The sequence below is a fragment of the Vulpes lagopus genome, chromosome 9, assembly GCF_018345385.1.
Source record: "Vulpes lagopus strain Blue_001 chromosome 9, ASM1834538v1, whole genome shotgun sequence".
In the NCBI taxonomy this organism is placed as follows: domain Eukaryota; kingdom Metazoa; phylum Chordata; class Mammalia; order Carnivora; family Canidae; genus Vulpes; species Vulpes lagopus.
The window spans coordinates 68,395,783-68,421,547 of NC_054832.1; the positions used below are offsets into that span (position 1 = coordinate 68,395,783).

The following is a 25,765-nucleotide window of genomic DNA, read 5'->3' on the forward strand; positions in this document are numbered from 1 at the left end:
ACAGTGTGCCATGTAAAAGTGTAGGAAGACAAGTGGAAAAAGATGCAGGCGTCACTACCTGGAGTGTACCGTCTATATGTTTAAAAATTTGAATCTGGGCCTAAGGATGGCAGGAGGCCACTGAAAGATTCCAAGCAGAGGAGTCACATGGTCAGATCCAGATCTGAAAAGGGTAGTCCACTGAGAAGGTGCAGACTAGGAAGGGTGCAGATGTACTGATCCAAGCTGGAGACAGCAGAAGCTTCAGCTGTGGTGCAAGGACTGGCAGGGCGGACTCATGGGGATTGGAATTGGAAGCAATTTGTGGGGAAGAGAGGGTTGATTAAAGGGAAGAGTTAAGGAGGATTCCTGTGTTCCTGACCTGAATGAATAAATGATCAGCTCTCTACCCACTTATTGAAGGCAGGAGGAAACAGAGAGTAGTAGAGGGGGTGACTGGCCCGATTTCGGACATAACTAGGTTTGCAACTCAGTGGACCACTTCTGAGTAGGGTCGTCTTTAAATATTTAGGAGCATATATTTGGGTCATTCAGAATTGTAACCAGGCTGCTAGTTTATTTGCCCTTTTACCGGTGCTCATCATTATACTTCAGACAGCTTCCCACAATCTCAGATAGGTTTGATCGCACAGGTTACAGAAACCATGAGTTCATTCCTCTCATGATCTAGCTAACTGATAAGTTCTGAGGGAACCCAGAGTCCAACACATTTGTAAAAACGTTTTTTGTTGAGGTGTAACTAACACACAGAGACACATACGCTTGTTGAACGCACGGTTTAATGAAACTGTGTGCTCCATTTTCCATGTGATCCATTCCTGCATCCACTACTCAGCATGCGGCTAGCACTCTCTCCTTCCTCCCGCTCAGTCACACCCCCACATCCCCACCAGCAGTAACTGTTCTCATCTGTATCACCACTGATTGGTTTGCTTGCTCTTGAATTTGATAAGATAAAACCGTAAGTAAACACACACAAATACATGCAGACTTTTTTGGTGACTATTTCTTGTTGCTCAACATCATGGCTGAGTTTCATCCACTTGGTAGTGTAGAATAATTTGGTTCTATTCATTGCCTTTTGCTATAAATACACTACATTAAAAAAAAAAAAATCCATTCTACGTTGATAGCTATTGTGAATGTTTCCAGTTTCTGGCTGTTATGAAGAAAGCTTCTGTGAATAATCTTGTGCATGTCTTTTGTATATACTCATTTCTGTTGGATATATAAAAGTATACATATGATTTCTAGTTACTTCACATTGAGCACCAAATCTGCTTGTATAAAAATTTCTGAATATACATGTACACACACACATAGGTAAGTAGGTAGATAGATAGGAAGGGAAGTAGGAAGGATCATAATCCAGATTTAGAAAATATATCAAAATTTGGCTGGGCCTTTATGTGCACCATCTTCCTTTCTACTCGAATTTTAACGTCTAATGCTGTAATAGTAAAATCAATCAGATACTAAACTTGGAATGAGAAAGTAGTTGTAAAAAATTGGACAAGAATGACTTTTACATATACTTTTTTTTTTACCCATTTTTATTGTCAGTAACATTAAAAACTGACATGATTATATTAAAATAATGTATTTTAACTGCAATTTACAGTATCTAATTGCTCCATGAAAATCCTTCCTATATTTGCTTTTCAAACACCATGCTAGGGATCCCTGGGTGGCGCAGCGGTTTAGCGCCTGTCTTTGGCCCAGGGCGCGATCCTGGAGACCCGGGATCGAATCCCACGTCGGGCTCCCGGTGCATGGAGCCTGCTTCTCCCTCTGCCTGTGTCTCTGCCTCTCTCGCTCTCTCTGTGTGACTATTATAAATAAATAAAAAAAACTTAAAAAAAAAAAAAAAAACACCATGCTAGATTTTCTTTCTCTATTACTTTTCTTATTAATACAGTGAAAACACTGATGGGAGAAAGAGAGTTAACGCTTGTATTTCTCAAAAGATTGAAATTCTGAAATTTAGTTATAATTCTCAGATGCTCTAAGAAGCTTAAGTTTTCATCAGCAGCTTCACAAGTTAATTCCCAGGGACTTCTCTGGGTAGTTAATCACTGTTTAACGAGTTGCCCTTAAAAACAACACTAGCACATAAAAAGCATTTACTTCTGTCGGTGGTTTTTTTTTTTTTTTAAGTAGAATGGAAATGAAGCAGTTTCACAGTCTGTGTCTAGTTGGTCCTTTAATTTAGATTTCCCCTTATTTTTGCAGATACGTAAAGCTTCAAAAAGACTGCCCCCACTACCACAAGAGGACCAGCCTAACCATACGCTCCAAAAGATGGCTGTGATAGATCTTGTGACGCAATTACTGAGCAGACCAAGATCTTTGGGAATGAACACTAAAGATGTTTTCAATCGATCATAGTCCACTGGCATTTTAGTGTATTTTTTTAGAACCAAAAATTACACGTAATGTTACATTCCTGCATGTCCGTTTTTGATAACATTAGTGAATCCTTTGGTTTTCTCTTCTCTTTTTGTCACACAGCTTTCGATCTTACCTACATTTATATGTGTTTTTTCAGATAATAGTTGATTATATTGACAATGTAGCAGCAATTGTCTTGGCAGGGTTTTTATATATATTATATATACATATATAATATATATATATTACTAGTAATTACTCCTAAGTCTGTTGGACTGACCTGTGTAAAGTGCATAAACGTGATTTCAAAAAAAAAAAAAAACGTGATTTCAAAGCCATGAAGAGTGCCCTGCTGTTGCACTCTGAGGAACACTACTCGCTGTCACCATTAGCTGTGAAGATTTGAGTTGTATATATCTGCACTGATATCATTCTAAGACATTTCTACATTAGCTTTGAGTATTCAGGGGAAAACTCAAATTTTGAGATTGCTATAGCTGTTAGCTCATTGATTAGAAAAATTTAATATTTTGGTGAAAGTCTTAAGTTATCATGGTTAATTTATTTTTTCAATTCGAGGAGGGAGAAATTTAAATTCCTTGCTAGAATATAGACAAAAGGAATGGCCTGCTCTGTCATGCAAAAATGCTGTTTGGCACCTCATATCAATCGTATAATAGCTTTATCCCTTTAGTATTTGTTTAAATTTTAGAAAGTCTTTATAAATTACCGGTGCACATCTTAAAGATTGCTCTGCCTTTGGCTAATTAAAGTAATGTCCTCACAACACTGAAGACAGCATAGTGATCTTACTAAAGAAGGATGCCTCTAGCTGGATTGATTTAGGACGTGTGAAAAGCACTCACCAAGCCACATACCTGCTGCTGTTTGCAACATATGAGCCTTTTCTTTTCTATCCTGAAGAGTTTCTTCTATTTTTCATGTGGTTTATTTTGGCTCAGAAATAGTTGCTGTGATGAAAATACTCATTTGTTAGAAAGACGGCAGTGACATCATTTTGAAAGGACCATCAGCTATTTAAAACAACAACAACAAAAAAAAACCCGAAAAGAGGTCATTTCATTTCCATGTCAGGGATAGCTCTTGATTATGTTAACATTGTTTTAAGATAAGATAACTTTTCCCCCCTACTTTTAGGGTTACAATCCAAGGGATTTTATATTTTTATCATTATAGATCATAGTTACAATGTAGTGAGTTATGCATGTTGACCCAATGTGTAGTGAAATCCAGAAGACTGAGTTACTAAGAAAAGCAATAATTTTCTAAAGCTGTGATATGGGTAATATAGAGTTGCTACTCAAATTCTAATAAAGCTCTTAATTCTAATATTGTGAATTATAGAACACTACTTTTTATAAAGCCTTATTTTTTTAGGGAAACTTAGGAATGACATAGAACTGATAAATGAATACAATTTTGCTGGACTTTTGTATATAATCATCTCTAGAATCTGGAAACTGAGGATTCATTATGCTGTGGTCAACCTCAAATACTTTAGTTGAACTAATGAGCCTTGTCTTCACAAATACATGCCAAGCTGGGCAACATCAATGGATTTTCTAAAAATAATGTAACTGTCTTCTGTTCAATGTGATTTGAGTGCAATAAAATGCAGAATTCTTCTCTATATTGTCATTATTTTGAAGTATTATTTTGTTATGTAACAAAATCAGTTCATTTTGTACTTAATGAATATTTTAGAATATTATAGTATCTTTAATGACAAATCACAAAGATGTACCTTCAACCTTCTCTTAACCTGTTTCTCATAGGCAGTGTTTATTTTGTTTAACACGTACTTTTATGGTGCATTGCTGGGGGCCAGATTAAAATGAAGTAGTCCCTGCATCCATCTTTTGTAGATGTTTATTCAGCACCTAGAGTTTTGGTAATTCCCTAGTGTGACAAGCCCCCTCCCCCACACCCTCCCAATCGCCCGTGACCATTGTACCATGAGGACATGAACTTCATTGTGGTTGAGAAGATGAAAGAGTCTGAGCAGGTGGAAGGGCCAGAAAGGGTACAGCAAATTCTCTTTCAATCTTCATTCTCTGGGCAGAAAAGGGAGAACTACACAAGTAGGGAAGAAGCCTCTGGATTCCTAGACAAGTATCGTTTTCTCCTCCAACATGCCTGGAAGAAACATTAAAAATAAAGACTTTAAACTCACTTACTCAGAATACACAGACCCGCTTCTATGGATTGCATTTCCTCTGCTGAGTGCTTTGTGTGTTAGGGAGTTGAGTTTTCCCAGCAGATGGGGCTTATCCCTGTTTGCAGACAAGGAACTGAGGATCAGAAAGGCCGAAACACCTGCCAGCCATGGTCCTTCATGGTATTCTGAAGTGAGCACAGGGCAACAGGTGGAAGGTGGAAACAGTTGATAGGAGGCCAGAGTGCAGGGGGGAGAGCAGGTTGGAGATAAGTAATAGTCCAGGTGACAGTGGGAGAGCCTGAGCTCAGGAAGTCCTGGCAGGGACAGAGAAAGAGACAGGAAAACTGACTGGCCAAGTGGGCCATCGCTGAGGAAACAGAGCCCTAGGTCTGGGTCTTGGGAAGTCACAGATGCCAGTGTGTTGAGGACCTTGTGAGGATACTAGGCCTGGATGGAAGTTAGCTTTGGACGTATGTTGAGGTTCAAGAACTGGTCAGGAAGCAGATAGGCACAGTAGCTGGCCCATCATAGAGTTCTGGATATTTGAATTCACAAAAGTGATTTTCTTTAGTGGCTTATAATTTTTGAACAACTAAGATCCCATTCTTTTAAGTAAGGTTTTCCTTATTCAGAAAGGGAGGAAAAAAAGGAAGTTAGTACAGTTAGAGATTGTATAACATATTTCTTCTTGGATACGAGTGCTTAAACACTAAGTATGAGTTACAAGAGAACCTGTACACGGGTAATTTTCAGAATTGGGCTGAGCATTTAGCTCCCTTTAACTGCCCATTATTGGAACATACAGTGTGTGATTAGAGTATTATTATAAATCAGTCTTACATGTTCTGTGACCTTTGGCAAGATTCCTGAGCCTTAGTTTCTGTATCCATAAAATGAAAACTACCTCCCAGAGTTGATTGAGTTGGATGGGATCATCTGCAGTAAGTATTTAGAACAACCCCTGGCTCCCAGTAAGCATCCAACAAGTCATTTTCTTCTGGAGCATGGCCAGGTCCACATGGGGTCTCCCAGGGAAGCATGTGTACAGAATAAAGTAGAGCAGAATAACACTTTACTATTTAGCTGTGCAGGGAAGCTGGATCTCTTAGAAAATGCCTTTACTTAAGCTACATTTAAGCACCGAAAATCAGGGGCTGAAATTCCTGCTCTGCTCATTTCCCCATATCCAAACACTAGTCACAGATTCACAGATGTCAGCACGTTGATGTGAAGTGAGGGACAGAATGGGACATGAGACAGCTTTTGCCCAGAGCTGGGGAAGTTTGGACTGGATCTTCTTAGGTCAGGCTCATTGCCCTATCGAAAATCCTGCTTTGGAGGAGGAAGAAAGATGGTGGCCCTTGTTCCTGGGAGCGTGCCTGGCCAGGGCCCTCCCACACATATTTAAAATGTGACCAGTGCAAACCACTCCTTATTTCTCCCTTGGGGGCGGGAAGATTTGTGGAGAGCCTCAAACTCCTCTTTGTGCCTAGCACCCATCTGTTTTCTCTAGTCAAGTTAGGAACTTGCATTTTGTGCTTGTGTTCTCAATTTACACGAGCCACATGCCAGGTGACAGATTACTGGAGGATGTGGAGGGTCACAGCCCTCCCGCAGGCACTGCTGATACCACTCGTACGACTCCTCGAGGACCAAGATTGTCGATGTTTTTCCTCAATCCTGTATCCTTGATCCTGTATCCTTGATGCCTACGAGAGCGCATCCTGTTAAATGATGCACTGCCTACCTACTTTTCTGATAAGGAGGTTAAAGTTAATAAGACCAGAAATCCTAGGACATTCAACAGAGATCTAGAAGGGCTCTTTTGGTTGTGTTTTTAAATATCCCGTGTACCTCCTGCAGCACTGGCAGGAAGTGTGTGGTGGTCAACTTTATGAAGCCCACTCTGCAGGAGGCAAAACCTGCAGGTCCCTATGCCCTGTTTCCTTTTTAGAAAAGGTAGAGAAGGGCGCTATGGGAAGACGATAGGCTTTGGAATGATGTGAACGCCTGACCTTGATATGTTGGGCACTCGGCTTTCTCAGCTTCATCTTCCCCCTTTGCACAGAGGGAGATAGACCTTCCCATGGGGTGACAGGAGGCAGGAGGCAGGTGTGATGTGTTTACACCGATCCTGGCACTCTGCAGCTTCCTGAGTTTGTTTCCGTTCTCTCACTGGGTATCTTGAAAACTCTTGACCTATGAAAATCACTTCCTTGTGTCAGAAGCCTACTTCAGATTTACTTGTCACTTCCCCAAAATGAAATATTTGATAGGAATATTTCCCTGGAGGAAACCAGGGAGCAAAGAAATCGAATGTTCTGTGATTGTACCCCTGATCTGACCCCACAGCCCTGTCTACTATAGGGGAAGAACTGAGTTTCCCAAACTCTGTCCTATCCTGACTCCAACACCTCCGTCTATACATGTGTTCCTAGAAATACTCAAATTTAAATAAGTACCTACTGGAGCTATAATCAACTGGTCTACCTTGAAGATTAGCTAGACCCAAACTTAGATTAAACAATAGGCCAGATCTGAGATAATGCAGAAATGAGGTTATAAGCTCATAGGTCATGTACCATAGTTTTCCATGTAGGGTGGATGTTGTTTGGTTCAGGCTCTGGGTGGATTTCACTGCACTGAGTCGCATTCGTGCAAGAGCCCCTGTGACTGTGATTTACTTAGCAAGAGGGTGACACAGGTGGGCTGTCTGGCATATCTCGGCTCCTTAGTACCTGGGCTCAGTGCAGGCACCCTTAGTGGGCTGCCTGTGGATGTGTGAAGTCCTTAGGGAAATGAGACTGGTGTCACCCCAGTGAGGGCGACATGCTGCATTTCTTTAATTCCGATGAGTCTGATCTTAATATTTTGTAACAAACTTGATGTGTAAAGAAGTCAGGGTTTAGGAAAATGGAATTCCATGCCCAGAAATATTTCTCTTAAATTATATTTACTTGAATTCATTTAAACATGGTCCTATATTTTGAGATAATGAGTGACGACTTTCACAATACTTATTTTGTTTTGTTTTTACTTTTCAGAAACAAATAGAAAAACAGATGATCCAGAAATAAAAGAAAAAGGTGAGATCATCAAATAAACTGCCTTTCAAATATACATAGGAAAAAAGTCATCATGCTGTTCATGAATAACACGCTGGCTTTATTTTATATTGCCAATTAAAAGAAATTGCCTGTGGGTTTATTAGTTCAATGATTTTATCAACAAACATTTATTAATATTTACATAAACATTAAGAGCCAAGGCTCTAAAGAGGTTGCCTGGCTTCTGATCCTGGTTTTGCCATTCATTATATGTGTGTCTAAGAATTCCTTGCCCTGTGTGGCTTAGTTTCCTATCTGTGATGTGAGAATAACATAGTACCAAGTTCAGGAACCAGAGGACTCCTGTTTCTACAATAGTAATTAAATGAAAATACGTGTAAAGTATTTAAAGCAATGTATAGTGCAGGGAAAGCACTTAGGAAATGTTAAATTTTGTTGTGTATGTTAATATCCATGCCAGGAATTGAGATCCAGAGATAACTAGAACATGTTCTCTTTACAAGGACCTCTCAATTGTTGGCAGGACATGTAAACAAGGTTACACATCCCTATCGAAAGAATCATAATTTCCTTCCCACAGTTGATTACAATGGGATTCTAATAAATTAAATGACCCGGAATTTTAATTCAGCTCTTACAGAGGTTCCTCAACTTATTCAGAGTGAGGAACTGAGTTAAAAAAAAATTATATAGGTGATCATGAAATAGTGCTTATGCATTTTTTCCATATTCCAGTTCTATATACTCTTTCCAATCATTGACATTTTTATTTTTACATATTTAATTCAAGCTTAGATAATAAGAATCTCTAAATAGTAAGTAAGGCTACTAATTTCATCCTTCACAATTCTTTTTTTTTTTTTTTACATCATGTAATTAATTATTTCATCATGATAATGTAGTCTTCAATCCCCATCCCCCCACCTCCCTCCCTTCTGGTAACCATCAGTCTATTCTCTATAGTTAAGTCTGTTTCTTGGCTTCTCTTTCTCTCTCTCTTTTTTTTCCTTTGGCTCATTTGTTTCTTACACTTTACACATGAGTGAGATCATATGGTATTTGTCTTTCTCTGATTTATTTCACTTAGCATCCATTATATTCTCTAGCTCTATCCACGTTGTTGCAAACGGCAAGATTTCATTCTTTTTTATGGCTAAATAATACTGTATTGTATATATGCCACATCTTCTTTATCCATTCATCTATTGACGGACACTTGGGCTGCTTCCACAGTTTGGCTATTGTAAAGAATGCCGCTATAATATAAACATAGGGGTCCGTGTATCCCTTTGAATTAGTGTTTTTGTATTTTGGGGGTAAATACTGTGTGATTACTGGATCATAGGGTAGTTCTATTTGCTTTTAATATCATTGGAATGATAACATCTTTAACGATTAAACATAACAATTTCAGAAATGCCTTTAATTTTTTGTGATGAAAGCAGTGTGTGCGTTTGAGAAAATATTATAGTACATAACATGTTATAATATCCATAATGTATGTGGTCTTGGTGTATAATTACTTGAGCACACAGAGTTGCTGGCCTCTGGCTGTAATTTTGTAATCCATAGGCTGGGAAGTAGGCATCTAGTCATGTGTTTTTTTCCTCCTGACTAGTTGCATTTAATTTTTTATGAAAGTAATACAGAGATAGAGTTTTAAAAGTGTGACTTTTAACGAAAAATAGCAGTCTTGGGATGCCTGGCTGGCTCAGTGGTTGACCATCTGCCTTCAGCTCAGGGCGTGATCCAGGGTCCAGGATGGAGTCCCCCATCGGGCTCCTGCATGGAGCCTGCTTCTCTCTTTTGCCTGTGTCTCTGCCTCTCTCTCTGTGTCTCTCATGAATAAATAAATAAATCTTAAAAAAAAAAAAAAGAAAAACAACAATCTTTTGCCCCACTAACTCCCTGTCTATGAGTCCCATTCCTGAGGTTCTTTTAGCTCTTTCTTCTGGTACTTACCTACACATTTGTAAACAACTTGCTAATTGTGCAAGTTTCTCATCAGTGTTAGAAACTATTGGTTGACTTTCATACATAGATGCCTGGGATTCTGTGTAGTCATGATGCACGTTCTCCATGCTCCCCCACCTTCCTGACCTTCTAGCACATCATGCCATACTCTGATCGTGATAAGTAGGTAGCCCCCTATCCCTGTTGTCCTTCCCCTCATCTCATCTCATTTCATCATGTAGGCATTTTATAATTTCACATCATCATAATGGTAAGTTCAAGACAGTAAGATATTTTGAGAGTGAGAAAAACCACATTGATACAGTTTTCAGTACAGGATGTTGTTACACTTGTTCTATTTTATTATTAACTATAATGATTAGCAATAATCTCTTACTGTGCCTAATTTATAAATTAAACTTGATCACAGGTGTGTACGTAGAGGAAAAAACATAGGGTTCGGTACTGTCTGTGGTTTCTGGCATCCACTGGGAGTCTCGGGATGGGTCTCCTGCAGATCAGCAGGGATGACTGTACTGAGAAGAAAACAAAGCACAGAGGAGGATATCATCAGCTTTTGCTAGAATTGATCACTTCCTCAATTCTAGAACATTCCTTCTCTTGGTTTGCTACTCACCACATCCTCCTGGGTTTTTTCCTATTCTCTGCTGTGTTTGCTTTTTCTTGGCTTCTTTGGATGGCTGTTCCTCATCTCCCTGACCATCTAGCACTCAAGTGCCCCACGACTCAACCTCAGAGCATTTCTCTGTCTGCACGCTCTCCCTAGGTGATCTTACCTCACATCCTCACATTAAATACCTGTATGCCAAGGATTACCATGCTCGCCTGCAGCCTGGACTCCAGACTGGGGTGTCCCATTGTCACCCAGTGTCTGCCTGCGAACCTCGTTTGGACATTTAATAATCACTTCAAACTTAAGTGGTGTCAACTGAATTCCTGACCTTCCTCCTCCAAACCTGCTCCTCTTGTGTCTCCCTGTATTTCCCTCAGCAAATCCTGTCAGTCTTCTCCCCACAACATATCCAGAATTCCACTGTCCCCTGCCCCCAACGTCTGCCACCACCACCACCCAGCTCCCAACTACCACTGTCTCTTGCCAGCATTCTTCCAGTTGCCCCCTAACTGGTCTTCCCGCTTCCATCTTTGTCTCTATAATCTTCCTTGATACAGTAATCACAGTGACCCTTTTAAAACCTAAGCTGTGTCATGTTGCCCGATGCCCCCAGCATCATCATATCTTCCTCAAAATAAAACCTCAAGATGGTTGATAAGCCCTCATAAAATCCATTCTCCCTTCTCCCTCTTCTGGATTCTTCCCCAACATGACGTTCTAGTCTCTGTCTCCTTTGCTCACTCTACTCCTGCTCTGTGGGCTTCCCTGCCAAGCACACACATGGGTCTCAGGGCCTTTGCATTGACTGTTCCCTCCAGGCTGACTCTTCTCCCCCAGAACCCATATGGCCTGCCACCATCTTTGCTCAACTGTGGCCTTCTTCGTGAACCTCCCTAGCCTTTTTATTTAAGGTTAAGACCTCCATACTTTGCCTACCGTGTTTCCTTGCCTTGTTTTCTCCATAACTCTTACCACGTGATAATATTTGATAGTTTAATTCTTAAGTATTTATTGTCTGAACCTCCCACTGGAATCAAATTTCCAGGAAGACACATTTTCATCTGTTTTGCTCACTGCTGCATTTCCTGTGCCTGGCACACAATAGGCACTTAGTAAATTATTTTTTGAATGAATTTCTATTATGTTTTAATTTCGGAGGATTACCATAAACAGTCATTAAAGGGCTCTATAAAACCAAAGCTGAAAAAGTAAGAACCAGACCCAGGTAGTACTCCTAGGTTGGAAATCTGTGGGAAACCCAAAACCTGAGTCAGTGACACTGGAGTAAGAAGACAGCTGTTGCCATCCCTAAAGAAGTGATTACAGGGGTGCCCAGGTGGCTCAGTTGGTTAAGCGTCTGCCTTCAGCTCAGGTCATGATCCCAGGGTGCTGGGATTGAGTCCCACATTGGACTCCCTGATCAGTGAGGTGTCTGCTTCTCCTCTGCCTCTCCTCTTCCTGCCTGCCTGTGCCCTCTCTCACTTTCTCAAATAAACAAAATCAAACAAAACAAAACAAGAAGTGATTACATGGTCCCCTCTGTGACCTCATGTGTCTGAGCTCAGTGGATGTGTGGATCATGATCATCATATCCATGGTGTCTGGGGCACAGAATGGACAGGTGTTCAAAATGTTAAATACACTCGAACTTTCCGTTTCTTCATCCAGAAATAAGGATAATGATTCTTACGCCTCACAGGATATAATTCAAAACAGGAAGATAGAATGGAACTATCTGTAAATAATAAATGCTGTCTGCTACAACTATTACTATCGAAATATCTGGACTCCGGATTGCTTTCGGTTAGCAATTAAATCGGTTGACGTGGTGGGTCAGTTGTACATGTGCCAGTTTTTAAATTTGGTTAAAACAGTGCTTTTAAAAGATCTGTATGTACTGTCATCATCAGTTATAAAAGCAAAGGTATTTTTAGCCTCCAAGTACAACACATATAATTAAAGAATAAGGGTAGGATTTATTTTTTTAGATTGAATAAGTTTAGCTGTACAAAAAATTCACTAAAATGATTCACATCATTTTGGCCTCGGATCAGTGGATGTTTCTTGTCTGGCTCCAAGGCAGAGACCACGGAGGTAGTACTGAGGCTGTTCTTGGACCATGTCAGCCCACGTCTCACTCTGTGATCCCAGATGCCAACCCCGAGTGTAAAGGAGAAGGGAAATAAAACACATCCTCTTTGTCTTTTGTTCTGGTTTTCCTGTCTGGTGCTGGTTAGGGAAATAAACGCTTTTAAGGAAAATCCTAGTTTCTTAACAGCCCCCTATTTTTACCCTCCTCCTGTGTCTTAAGCAGTTGAGTCAGATTCAGACCTTCCCTACAAATCACCACATTCCCATTACAATGAAATACAGTTATAAATAATTTTTTTTAAAACTCAAGTTTCAGTAGCTTAAACAAGATAGCAGTTTATTACTTGTCCAGGTAAATATCCTAGGACGAGTTTAATGGCTCATTGGGGACCCAGGTCTTCTCTTGCCATTCTGCCATCGTTACTCTATAGCCTCATGTTCCAAAAGGGCCGTTTATGTGGCAACCATTATTACCACATCCAGATAACAGGAAGGAAGTGGAGAGAAGGAGTAAACACCTTAGAACTACATTTAACTAATAGAACATTGGTAAACAAATTCAGGGTATTCTGGTTCTACAGAAGAAGGAAACATCAAATATTGAGAGGAAGCAAGCAATTAGCAGTGTTGAGCATGCAGTATTTTACTCTTGTTAGCCAAGATATACTCTACCAACATAGTGTAGGGAAAGGATTACTGTTCTATGCTAAAAGGTTCAGTAAATCATCAATGTTTGAAAAAACTATCCATTTTGCATCTTTCACAAAAGCATACACTAATTTATTTGTCCACTTAAATATTTGCATGCTTACTGCATGCCAGATACTGTCGTTGTAGACAAGTGGATGCAAGTGAGAATAACACAGACAAAATCCTTCATTCATGGAGCTCACATCCCAGTAGGGAGTCCAGCAGCACCTACAAAAATCTGAAATAGAGACAGTATAGGAAACCAAGCAGGAGAGTGTGCTGGAGGGAGACGGGACATAAGTAAAGGGAGAAGGTCCCTGAAGAGTTTCGGGATACTATCATAGCAGCTGTGTGAATGATGAGCTAGGAGCACACTGAGCAGAGGAAGAGCTTGTGCAAAGGTCCTGAGGCAGGACAGCCAAGCCTGAGAAACCAGAGCACCCTGACCAAGCTGAGAGTATATGCCATGCAGTCAGAGAGAAATTCAGGGTCCATTCAGGCCTTGGTAGGGAGTCTGACATTTTCCTCCATGTAGCGGGATGTCATACCCAGTCCATGTGAGTGCCTGAAAATCAGTCTTTCTCATTCGCACATTGACTTATTTGCTTCTGGGAGGTCCACTGTGGTGCTGCTTTTTTAAAAAAAAATATTTAATTTATTTATTGGAGGGAGAGAGAGAGAGAGCGAGCATAAGCGGGGGGAGAGGCAGAGGGAGAAGGAGAAGCAGACTCATTGCTGAGCTGGGAGCCCAATGTGGGGCTCCATCCTGGGATTCTGGGATCTTGACCTGAGCTGAAGGCAGATGCTTACCTGACTGAGCCACCCAGATGTCCCCACCCCAAAGCTTCTGGCAAAGGTAGAGACAGGGAGAGGGTGGATTGTAGGCATTGGTTCTCACAGATAGTGAACACATGCAAACCCTACCCCAACTGCTGCTCACAGTGGTGCTGTTCCCTCTTTAGAGGCTCCATTTCATCCTTAGGGAGCTGGGCCTCCTTCCACGCTGCCCTCCATACTCTGTAGAGCTTTGTCCTCCAGGCTTCTGATACTAACAGGACTTCTCCAGTGTGGGGGGTGCTGGGCTCTCTTGGCTGGTTCTTCAGGGAATCCGTGGAGAGAATCATGAACAGCTTTGCTTGCTTGGTTCACCCCACTCCATTGTGGGAACCTGGCAGTTTCTAGCAGGACTAACCAAAATATGTTCTCAACTGAAGTACTTTATTGAGTGTGAAATGCTGGGATAGTCTTAGACTTAAAAGATATAATGCTCAGTGTTACCCCAGAGTCATTGAAAATCCATTGAAATTCATTGTCTCTCTTGGGAATTCCATCCTCTTTTTTACTCAGATTCCTATGGTGCTGTTAACTGTAGACAAGAGAGAAAGGGAAATATTCCATTCTTAGAACATGAGTGAAAATATGGAATGTATTTTAATAGTTACGCTTTAGTTTTGTAGTAATAGAAATGGAGATTTTTTTTAATGTCCATTACAAATTCGTCTCAGGATAAATTATTAGGTTGCCCGATTTTCTGCTTGTGTTATCTCTCCTGAAGCATATTGACGAGGAACTGCTGCTGAGAGTGGAAGATTTTGCTTTTACTTAGAATTAATAATTCTATGTACCGTTTAGAGAATCAGATTTAGTTTATTTTGTTGGAGTCATGGGTTGAAATTGGGCTTATTCCAAAATGGCCCTATTTGGAGGTGCCAGATTCTCAAATTGAATCAGACCATTTATATCTGTTTTAGATAAGGTTGCTATATCAGTTTTTCCCCACTGGATGTCATCTTTTCCCACATATTCTATATTCCACAACCACAAAAGCTGTGAAAGAAAAGGAATGCAGCGCAAAAATGGCTTACTAAATGTCAAACTCAAACAATTATTTTTATTTATCCATTCATTGCGTACATACTGGGTAGCTACTATGTGCCAGGCCCTATTTTAGGCACTGGGGCTAACAGTAAAAACAAAGTCCAAATTCTCATGGTACTTGTAATTTAATGTACATGTATAGAAGGAGAAGGTTAGATATGTGATTTTTAAAAATTGAAATATAATAGTGATAAGTATGGAAGGAATATAAAATAGGAAAAGACTACAGAGAATGATAGTGGGCTGGGGTATTGCTCTATGTAGAAGCCTCTGGAACAATGATATTTGAAGATGCAGGAAATGAGCTGTGCAGGCATCCTGGGGAAGGGAATCTGGGGGTGCAATAGCTAGCACATCCTTCCATAGTCCCTGAGGAAGTTTGCTTAGCCTGTGTGAGGATCAGTGAGGAGGCCAGTGTGGCAGGTGGGGAAAGGGGAGGGATAGGAGTGGTGAGATCAAAGGGCTTGCAGGGCCCATCAACCATAAGAATTTTGTATATTATCTCAAGTGAGATGGGAAGCCACTGAGAGACTTTGAGCAGGTTACTATGATGTGCCTCACATCTCAAAAGGCTCATTCTGGCTCTGGGGATGCAAGATTGGAAGCAGGGAGACCACTTAGGAGACTCCAAGAGATAATAATGGCTGGGATTAGGATATGGGGTAGCAGAGGTGAGTGGTGGTTAGATTCTCCATGTATTTGTATGTAAAGTCACTAGAATTTGCTAATGGATAGAATATGAGGTATGAGAGAGAAAAGAGTCATAAATGCCTCGGAGTTTCTCAAAAAGATGTGCTTTAGGGCGGCCCCGGTGGCGCAGTGGCTTAACGCCACCTGCAGCCTGAGGTGTGGTCCTGGAGACCCGGGATCGAGTCCCATGTCGAGCTCCCTGCATGGAGCCTGCTTCTCCCTCTGCCTGTGTCTCTGCCTCTCTTTCTCTCTGTGTCTCTCATGAATAAATAAATAAAATCTTTAAAAAAAAAATGTGCTTTAACAATTCATTAAACATAAAAGTATGCCACATGTGGCTGATTTAACATATATCAAGTGTCAGTTATTAGTTGAGGATTTGTGAGTCTTTAAAGGAATTTGAGAAGCAATAGAATACCCATGCCTGCAAAAAGGAAATGTGTTTTTGGTGTGTATGTGTATGTGTTACAATTGCATTTGAATCAAGGGCTTTTGCTGAAATTTTTCTTTGATTTAAACTAATGCTTAATATCCCATTGTATAATTCATTACAATTAAGGATATGCTTAAACAGTATATTTTGTGACTGTCTTTTAGGCATTTAAAGATGCCCTGGTTACTATTTGTATTCTTTTAAAAAGTAATAATCAGTGCCCTAATGAAAACACCAGAGGGCACTAGAAAACAAGTCACATTTATACTAACAGAAATCACATTTGTAATGCAACTTAAAAGGCTGAGAAGATTGTAATATAGCCAGTAAATCAGCTTGATGCAATTAGCACCTTGTATAGATACCTTTGAGTTTTCTGTGATCACAAGGAAAACAGAGATAGAACCAACATGAGCAATAATCAAGCCTCATTAAGAAGTTGTCTTGTTGTTAAAAAAAATATATTTATGTCGATGAAGTTTTTCCTGGGATTCTTACAGCTGAATGTAACACATTTGAACAAAGTTGTTCACCATTGTCCTGAGGTTAAAAACTGAACTTATTAGTAGAGCATCTAAAGCTTCTCAGGATCTAGCTCCGACTTTTGGTTTTCCTCTGTTTGTAGTGCTCTGCTCTTTCTTGCCTCCCCTCTTCACATACACCTGGCAAATTCCTGCTCCTTAGGAATGAGCTTAAAGGTTACCTCTGCTAGGCAGCCTTCCCTGATTACAGCCCTATCTGTTACTCCAGTCCAGAAGATGTCTTTTTCCTCTGTCCTCCCAAAACATGCCTGGCCTGTACATTTTTAGCATGAATTTTTAGTTTTTCCCTTAATTTTTAGACAGAAGGCATCTAAAAGGTAGGAATCATGACACCCTTCCCCATCTTGTATTAGTCAAGGTTCTCCAGACAAACAGAATCAACATAATAGGGTGTGTGTGTATAGACAGAGAGACACAGGTTTATTTTAAGGAATGGACTTGCATGATTGTAGAGGTTAGCCAGTCCAAAATATGCAGGGTAGGCAGGCAAGCTGGAGACCCAAGGAAGAGTCTGATTGGATGGGGCCCATTTACATTATGGTGGATAATCTGCTTTAGTCCAAGACTACTGATTTAATTGTTAATCTCATCTAAAAAATATCTTCACAGCAACATGCAGACATATTTAACCAAATATCTGGGTACCGTGGCTTAGCTAAGTTGACACATTAAATTAAGCTATCACATCCCTCCAATAAGCACCTAAATAGTATAATAGGAGTTGAATAAATAATTACCATATGAGAAATGTGATGTAAGCCCTTTCCTTTTAATTTACCTCTTCATCTGATGGTGATATTATGAGATGCAAATAGCCCAAATGACAGGCAGAAAGAGTTTATAGACAGAAGTGTCAATGTGTGATTGAACCTTAACCATCTAGAATGTACTGTATTTCATGTTATTTTCACATAGATTCTCATCTAATTCTTATAAAAAAAATCTTGTGAGTTAAGTATTTTTTTGCTTTATGTAGCCAGGTTTCTTCAAATTTTTTCTTTTCCTTTCCACTATTTGTGATACTCCAATTACATGTTGGGGACTGCATGATAATGTCCTCTAGGTCTCTGAAATTTTGTTCTTTTTTGTTAGCATTTTTTCCCCTTGGATTGCATGATTTCTATTGCTCTACAAGTTCAGTGAATTTTTCTTTTGCTATTTCAAATCTGCCGTTGAGCCCATGTGGTAAAATTTTCATTCTAGCTACTCTTCTTTTCAAGTCTAGATTTCCAACTGCTTCTTTTTGATAGTTTCCATTTCACTGTTGAGATTCCGTATCTGGCCACTCATTAATACCATGTTTTTCTTTAAATGTTTATACTTACGTATAATTACCCATTTGAAATGTTTTCTCTAATAATACCAGTATCTGGGCACACTTGGAGACAGTTGCTACTGACTACTTTATCCCCCTGAGTGTGGGATAGGAGAGTCCTGTTTCTTTGCATGTGTAGTAATTTTAGGCTAAAAGCTAGATTGTATATATAATATGTTGTGGCAACTCTGGATTTTCTCCCCCCTGAGGATTTCTGGTGTTAACTTGCCTTGATTCAAACTGAAAAATCCATCTCCCCTGTGATGTGAAGCAGCTGCTTTCTCTGCTCAGGTTTTTGGCTTCCAGCTGCTGTTTTTTTTTAAGTTCAGCTCTCTGGAGAGTGAGGCAGGAGGTGCCCTGTGCCTGTGTAGTTTAGTTGTCTGCTAAAGATTTGGGCAGGATTCAAACTCAGATTTTGGGGCTTCTTTCTGAAATCCACCATCTAAATTTCCAGTTGCTTTGTCAGCCTGAAGTTCTGCTGTCTTATACCTTAAGCCACCAGGACTTCTAATTCCTTCTATGCACACTGGATATGTGTTGAGAAATGTACTCAGGCAAAACACAACAAACTTGCACATTTCACCAGGAGAGTTCTGTCTTTCAAAAGTAGATTTCTAAAGCCCCCATGAAGGCCCCCAGTGATTTTTGCCTCCTGGTATTCCTGTGCCTCTCTGTGGACCTCTTTCCACTGAATAGGGCTGCCCCGTAGCAATGCAGAATTGACAGAGTATGAATCTCAAGGTTAGCATCACACCTGCTACCTTGTTCTTTGGATCGCTTGCTCACTCTGAAAGGAACTGGCTGCCTTGTTGTGAGAATATATAAGCAGCCTTTGGACATATCTAGGTAGCAAGGAAGTTGTGTAAGATATGAAATGTTTGTGGTTGTTGTAAGCTGCTAGGTTTGGAGGCACTTTGTTTTGCAGCCATATATAACTAGTCCATCCTCATTGAGTTTCCACTTGCTTTTTCACCAGGCTCCCAGGTCTACCCATGAAGATGGGAAGTTATCAGTCAGCCAGGGATTTGTGCCGAGTTTATTTTCAAATTTTGGATTTCAGCCCTTCTGTGGCTCTCTTGCATCCCAAATTTCCCTTTTAAATTTTCATCTGCTCTGCTCTCTTCATGCTGTGATCTGCCCTCTTTAGTGGGGAAGGACAGTCTTCCATTGCTTGACTTGGGGTGGTTGGGAGCAAGCACTCCCCACATACACAAAAAAAGTCACAAACTCACCATTCTTATCCAATGTAGAAACCATCTTTCAAGAATAAATTCTTCTGGGAGCGCCTGGCTGACTCGGTCAGTTAGGTTTCTGCCTTTGGCTTAGGTCATGATTCCAGGGTCCTAGAATTGAGCCCTGCATCAGGAGGGAATGGTGGTAGGGCGGTGGGGGGGGCGGGGGGGGCGGGAGTCCCTGCTGCTCAGCAGAGAGTCTCTCCCTCTCCCTTTTCCTCTGCACCTCCCCAGCTTGTGTGTGCTCTCCCTCTCACTCTCTCGTGCTGTCCTGTGCACATGCTCTCTCTCTCAAATAAATAAAATCTTTAAAAAAATAAATAAATTCTTCTGTTTATAAGTTTCTACCTATCTTTGGTCATATTCTAGTGCTTTCAAATTTCAGTGACATTTCATTGATTAATTGATTTAAGTCAGTGATAATTTGTTGATTTAATGAAATATGAATATTAACATCCTCTGAATACTAGAGTAGAGAAGCTGAACTGTGTAAGCCATTCTGAATTCCTTTGCTGAAAACTGCCTAGTCAATATCTTTTTTTTCTCATTGGTTTTCAGGATTTCATTAGTATTGATATTAATCCCTTGTTGGATTTATATTGCAAAAATATGTTTCCCAATTGGTTCTTTATCTATTTACTTCAATTACAGTGCTTTATAGATACATAATTGTTGAAACAGTAAGTGTTCAAATGAATGCATGAGAGATGTTCTCTCACCTGTTACAATATGTTGAATGTTCCAACAATATCTCCTTGCTTTCATATATTTTTCTATTGTAATAAAATATGTGCAAAAACATTGGATGGCCTTGATTTGCATGGCTTTGGCTTGGGAGCATCATTCTTCTGTCAAATCATTCATTCATTTATCTTGCTGAAATAAAAACAGTAGTACCTGTTTGTGAAGACACCTATCATCAAGCTTCAATGACTTGGGTTTCTGAGAGTCCTTCACACGGGCTTGGCCAAGTCATCCTTTCACATGGGCTTGACCACATCATTGAACTTAATTATTGTGTGGTCTGTGGTGGTAGGTCTTTTGTCTTGTAGCTAGGTCTGTCTTGTAGGTAGGTCTTCTGTCTTGTAGCTGCCTGCTGGAGGTACTTTGGTTCATTGTCTTTAGCAGTCCCTAACACACTATCTGTTCCTCATTATTAGTACCAGCAGCCCCTCTAGATGTAGCACTGAGCTGGTGGTTAAGTTCAGGCCACACCATGATGCCTTTCTAAGTTTCCCATAGTATAAAAGAGCCATGTAGCGTTAGCACACTTAAGCCAATTCCCGGAAAAGCTTTGAGAAAAGTCTCCCTCCCCAGCCCCCTTGCAGCTGTGAGAAGAGGTTGTAAGAGAACGGCTGTTAAAGATTTATTATAATCATTACATTCAACAGCTACTGTAGTTTTAGTGGTTCCTAAAATACACCAGCAGTTATTGTCTGATTACTTCTACAGATAAGTTAATTATAGGAGATTTCTGACTCTTATACAAGTCTGATTTAGAGAGAAGTTTAATTACAGCAATTTTGGTGATTTAAATAAGCTCAGCATATATTACCAGTCTCAGCAAGTGTAGTCAAGTTTTTAGCTGTGTTGAAATACACATTTGCTTTGTTTTTATTTTTCATTTCATGATTTTCACCATACTGTAGTACTAGGGATAATTCAGGGCACCTGTTTCCACCAGAATGCATCTTCAGTCAAACACACTGCAGGACAATAATAGCAAATTCTTCGTTATCATTAAAATCTCATTCTAATGCTTCCCATTGAGCACTCAACAGCTTACAACGCTAATTTCTGCCATGATTGTGACAACATGAACAGGGAAGTAATCTAGGTTTATTAAGGAAAAAACTCAGATTTAGTGTGTTTGAAAATTATCATCAAGATCTAAATTTTCTTTTGATTGATGGGAAATATGACCCTGTCTTCAAATCAGAGTAATCCACTTTATTAACACATGGTCTATTTGTATACTGAAGCAAATTAAAGATTAAGATACTAGCCACATATGCCCAAGCTAGCTTAAAATTAAGCTTTCAAAAACCGTCATAAAAAGACAGTGCTGTCAGCAGTCAGATATATTCATTTACTTAAATAAGACTTCACATTCGAGAGTCCATTAGTTTGGAAAATGCATTACTGAAAATTACCTCAGTCTGATTATAGAGCTCTTCTCCAGAGCATTTTTTATTCTTCTGATGTAATGGCACTGGCATTTACAGCAGTAATTCTTGCCGTATGTTTATATGTTTTTCGCTTAAAAATCAAATATGTGTTGACAATAGAAAGTGTTAGCGATTGTGAAAATAAATCAAATCCTCTCTTTCAGTTTGGGTGATTTTATTACATTTTGCCCAGGAAGCCAGGCTATTTACTTATCCCTAACACCATGAAGTGGCAGTCATGCTTTTCTCCTTTGCTAGAATGTTCCTTCTTCTTCCTTATCATCTACTTAGGTCCTACAGTCCTTTGCTGTTACTGAGCCTGGTCAGCAGGAGCATAGAGGAGGGCGGGAGTGGCTGGAGCCTGAGGCCAGACACTCAAGGATGGGACAAATAACTAGGTGCAAGCAACAGGTGGCATCCAGGAGACCAGGCAGTAAGGCCACAGTCAAATATATCTCAGAAACGAGGAGAAGCCATTATCACAGGGGCTCAGGAACAGACAACAAGTAAAGCTGGGAGCAGGAGGACATTTCCTGACAGAAGTATTTCCACATAGAGGAGTAGCATTGGATTTCTCCAGAGGCATTGGCATACCCCAGACTCCTATTGCTAGCCCTGCTCAGCTAAGGAGCTAGTCCAGGATGACAGCAGCAGGGCATGCGGCCGGTGCAGAGATATCATCAACACTAGACTACGAGCCAGACCTGCACTATGGAAAGGACCACTGTAAATTTATTAAATAGCTCTCTTAACGATAAGCATATGTATGACTCACAAATGGCAAGCAAACCTAACTGCATGTGAGTCTGAGAAAAATGGACAGCTTCCTCATCGTGCTATTGGTAGCACACTGACCTGGGCTGGGGAGATGTCTGTGTCTGAATCTGGTTCTGGACCCTTTGGGGCCCATGTCTGTCTTATCTGCAGATTCCTCACCTCGCACGAGTCCGTTCCTTTGCTAAACCTCACAAATTTGAATCAGGATTGCAAGAGAATAATGTTAATAAATTCTCACTTGCCATCTACACGTGTTCAAACTTCAGGTATCAAAGAACATGGTGGTTATCAATGATTCTGTCTCCACTGCTGTCTTTTCCACCTTCCTGCAGCAGCCGGGACAGAAACTATCCTCTTGGGGATTTTCACTCTTTAACCGTTAAAGCCAAGTAATTTAACCCGCATCGCGTATGGGTTACAAGGTAGCTGGGGACTTAGGACATATCATGTATTGAAGATTTATTCCTATATGGGATGAAGATGCTTTGAGAAAATTAGAAGCCTAATCCTAAAAAGCAAGTGCATTTTACTTGAGTGGTTCACTTTTTGCCCTCTTCCCGTGGGGTCTTGGCTCTGCCTTGCACGCAGAAGGTGCTCTGGAGTTAATAGGTCATTGCCGTAGACCTGTTCTTGGGTTGCCAGGGAGAACTTTTCAAAAACTCTTGTCATTAAAGTAATAGGAAGACATCACTGATATGGTTGAAGGCATCTGTTGCATATATGCTCCAAATTATTCACTACTACAGATAATAATCATTTAAGGCAAATCTGCGGAAACTTACATTGCAAATTCTAAACCTATTTCAAATCATAAGTACATTTGTTCACTTGGTTATAGTAGAATCAGAACACTCATTTTTGCCTTTGGGTTCATTTTTAAGAAGCCTGCATATGTGTGTAAAGAGAGTGAGAGGAGGAATTGTATCTATTTCGAACACATCTTATATACAGGCTTCATCTGTGTCGAGGGCAAGTGTGTCCTCTTTTGCCAGTTCTGGGACTTGAGCCACACCTGGGGCATTGACTCTTCTTAAAGAATGCACGTGGGAATGTAGAAGGTGATTTATTAGTTTAACAAGTATTCCCACTTCCTTTGTTTGCCAGGCTCTGTGGAGTGCACTTTAAACAAAGCAAATAAACAATGAGGAGGTAGAGGTTGTAGGCAAAATGTTCAGGGAGCCCAGAAAAGAGAAACACTCACCGCCAGGGCGCAGGTGGTAAGGAGCTGAAGTCTTCAGGGAGTGATATATTTGAGCTGGTCCTCAAGTAGCAAACAAGGCTTGTATCCATGGAATTCTCCTTGTATAGACCTCTGAATTCATTTACTTCATTGTTTTCTAATGACAGAGGTGATGGATTGATGTGAAGAACAGCTTGTAGGTGTTTCTGTGCACAACCTCCTCATCCTCACTCCAGGAGCAGTACCCACTAGGGTATCATGGGGATGCTCTCCTGTAAAACATTTTAAATTCTTTAGAATCCTATCTGGAAACTCTTGACACTATCACTTTTTGGGAAATTGTCATAATTTGTATTTTTCTAATATCTGTTGGTTTTTACCCTTTTGCTCCTTTAATTTGTCAGTATCATTAATGCTACCTTCCCCTATTCCTTTCCTGGTCCATGTAAAGATTCATTAGAACCTACCCCCAGGAATATATATATATATATATTTTTTTTTTTTTCCCATGAAATTAATCAGGAGCCTTTAGGGCTAGTTCGCTACCATGATTATAATACCAACTCTATTCAGGCTGTATGAATCACTCAAACTAAATTCGAAATAACAGTGGAAGAAATCTATACAGCATGATGCCTTTAATTGATGTGCTTTACCTAAAAAGGCAAGGTTTGATAAAGGCACGTTTCAGGTAATAATCTTGATTTTTATGCTTCACTGAAATTTGGCTCCTCTCCCCCCAAGGATCACTGACTTCTTTTGTACATTTATACCACCATATTAGTGATGTTATTAATACTGTCATTCAGCTAGTTGTAGGGTGGAAGTAGCATTAATTGCAAATTATAGCTTCATCGTAAAACCAATGAACTTGGGTGAGCTTTTTGTTTCTGTGCCTTGTCACTTTGATTCATACTACATCTTGCTTTTTAACTGCTGCCGTGAACCCTGTGTGCGTTTCTCTGCAGTCTATTTTTCCGTGGCACTTTGCAGACAGTCACGAGTAGAGCAGTATAGGGCTCAGCAGGACATGTGTTGCCGTGCCATTAACTGCATACCTCTGTGTGTGGTGAGGACGGAGGCCAGAGACAGATTGTCTTTGACCCCCCCCCCCCCAAGAAGTATGGTAATAGCCCAACCATGCATGTACTGGAGTATTTCTCCGTGATTATAAAACACGAGTGGAGACTCATTAGTAGGAAAGAAAAATTGAGGTCTATGTTTAAATTGGCTTTTAGGTTAATAGCATCAAACATACTTAGTACACGGGCACCCAAATGGTGGAAATACTCACATGGTGTCTCCAGTCTTGGCCAGTTGTCTTAGACTGAATTTTTGGTTTGATGTTTTGTTTTTAGATTAAAGTATGGGGCTACATTTGAATGTGGTGTTTGGAGGTTGAGGCCCATAATAACATTAGAGGAAATTTGGAGACAGGAATATTTTTTCAGCCTGCATCAGCCTTTAAAGCAAACATCGTATTTTTTTTCTTTCTATCCAGGCACATTTTCCTCATAGGCACTGAAATTTCTCTTTCTTGTGTAAAGTCACTTGATCAAAACTAGACAATGCTTGGAGTACAGTGAAAGTGTCCTTTACCAGGAGTTTCACCATCAGCCCTGCCTATTCTTTTTTGCTGTTTGATCTTGAATAAGTCTCGTAGGCTCCCGGAGCTTTTCTTTCTCCATGTGTAAAATATGGCAACAATTTTGCCTGCCCTCCTGCAGTTTTTGTGAGATTCTCCTGTCCTTAGATGACCATTTCACTTTGCCGGTGGCGTCCAGCTATACAGTTAGGAGCACTCTCCTTCCTTTTATTATTTCATGTAAAATGTAAGTGATCCCCAAATCCAGAGTCTGTTTAATATTATTTGCATATGTTCTGTTTCTAAGGGGCTCTTGATGAATTCGAAACTTAATCCTCATGACATCCCAACGTATTTAATGTCTTTAGTGTGAGAGAATACTGATTCTTCGGGGATGTTTTTCTAGAAAGTGTTTATATGTAGGAAACGAGCATCTACAAGCTGAATGAGGTGTGAGGGTATTGGAGAGCTATTTGAACAATGCTTGTCATGGCATCTCATTAAAGAGTAAGTTATGCTTTTCTTCTACCTTGGGTGTTAAAGCTTTATTAACACTGGGTTTGAAAACAACTACCAAAAAAAAAAGCTAAATGCTTAAGGGATGTATTATAAAACTCCATCATGCCATTTATTTCTATGGATGTTTTAAATTGCTGGGGTAAAATAATGTATTCAGCAAGGAAGCAAGTTCTTGCTTCCTCCCGTGAGTCCGCTTGATTGTGCTATTGGTATCTCATTCTTTAATTAAACTTGTCCAAAGATAGGATCAGCTAAAGTGTTTACTGTATAAATAGTTTTCATTCCCAGTGTGCAAGTTTAAAACCCTGGTAAAAAGAGTTTGCCATCTGTTAAAAACCAAAACATGTGGTGTGCTGTTGCATAAAAATAAACTGCACATTATTCATAAAAAGAATCACAACATATATCATATCTTTGGGGCTGACAGTAATCTGTGCCGT

At 40.1% G+C, this 25,765-nt stretch overlaps 1 protein-coding gene across 2 annotated transcripts in view; it reads left to right on the forward strand.

Annotated features, from left to right (window-relative positions):
- Nucleotides 1-25,765, forward strand: part of ASPH (aspartate beta-hydroxylase) — a 211,438-nt gene that overhangs the window by 91,083 nt on the left and 94,590 nt on the right. For both annotated transcript variants that reach the window (XM_041769500.1, XM_041769501.1), the window contains exon 14: nt 7,615-7,656. In XM_041769500.1, coding sequence (XP_041625434.1) covers nt 7,615-7,656 — 42 coding nt within the window. The remainder of the gene's footprint in view (nt 1-7,614; nt 7,657-25,765) is intronic.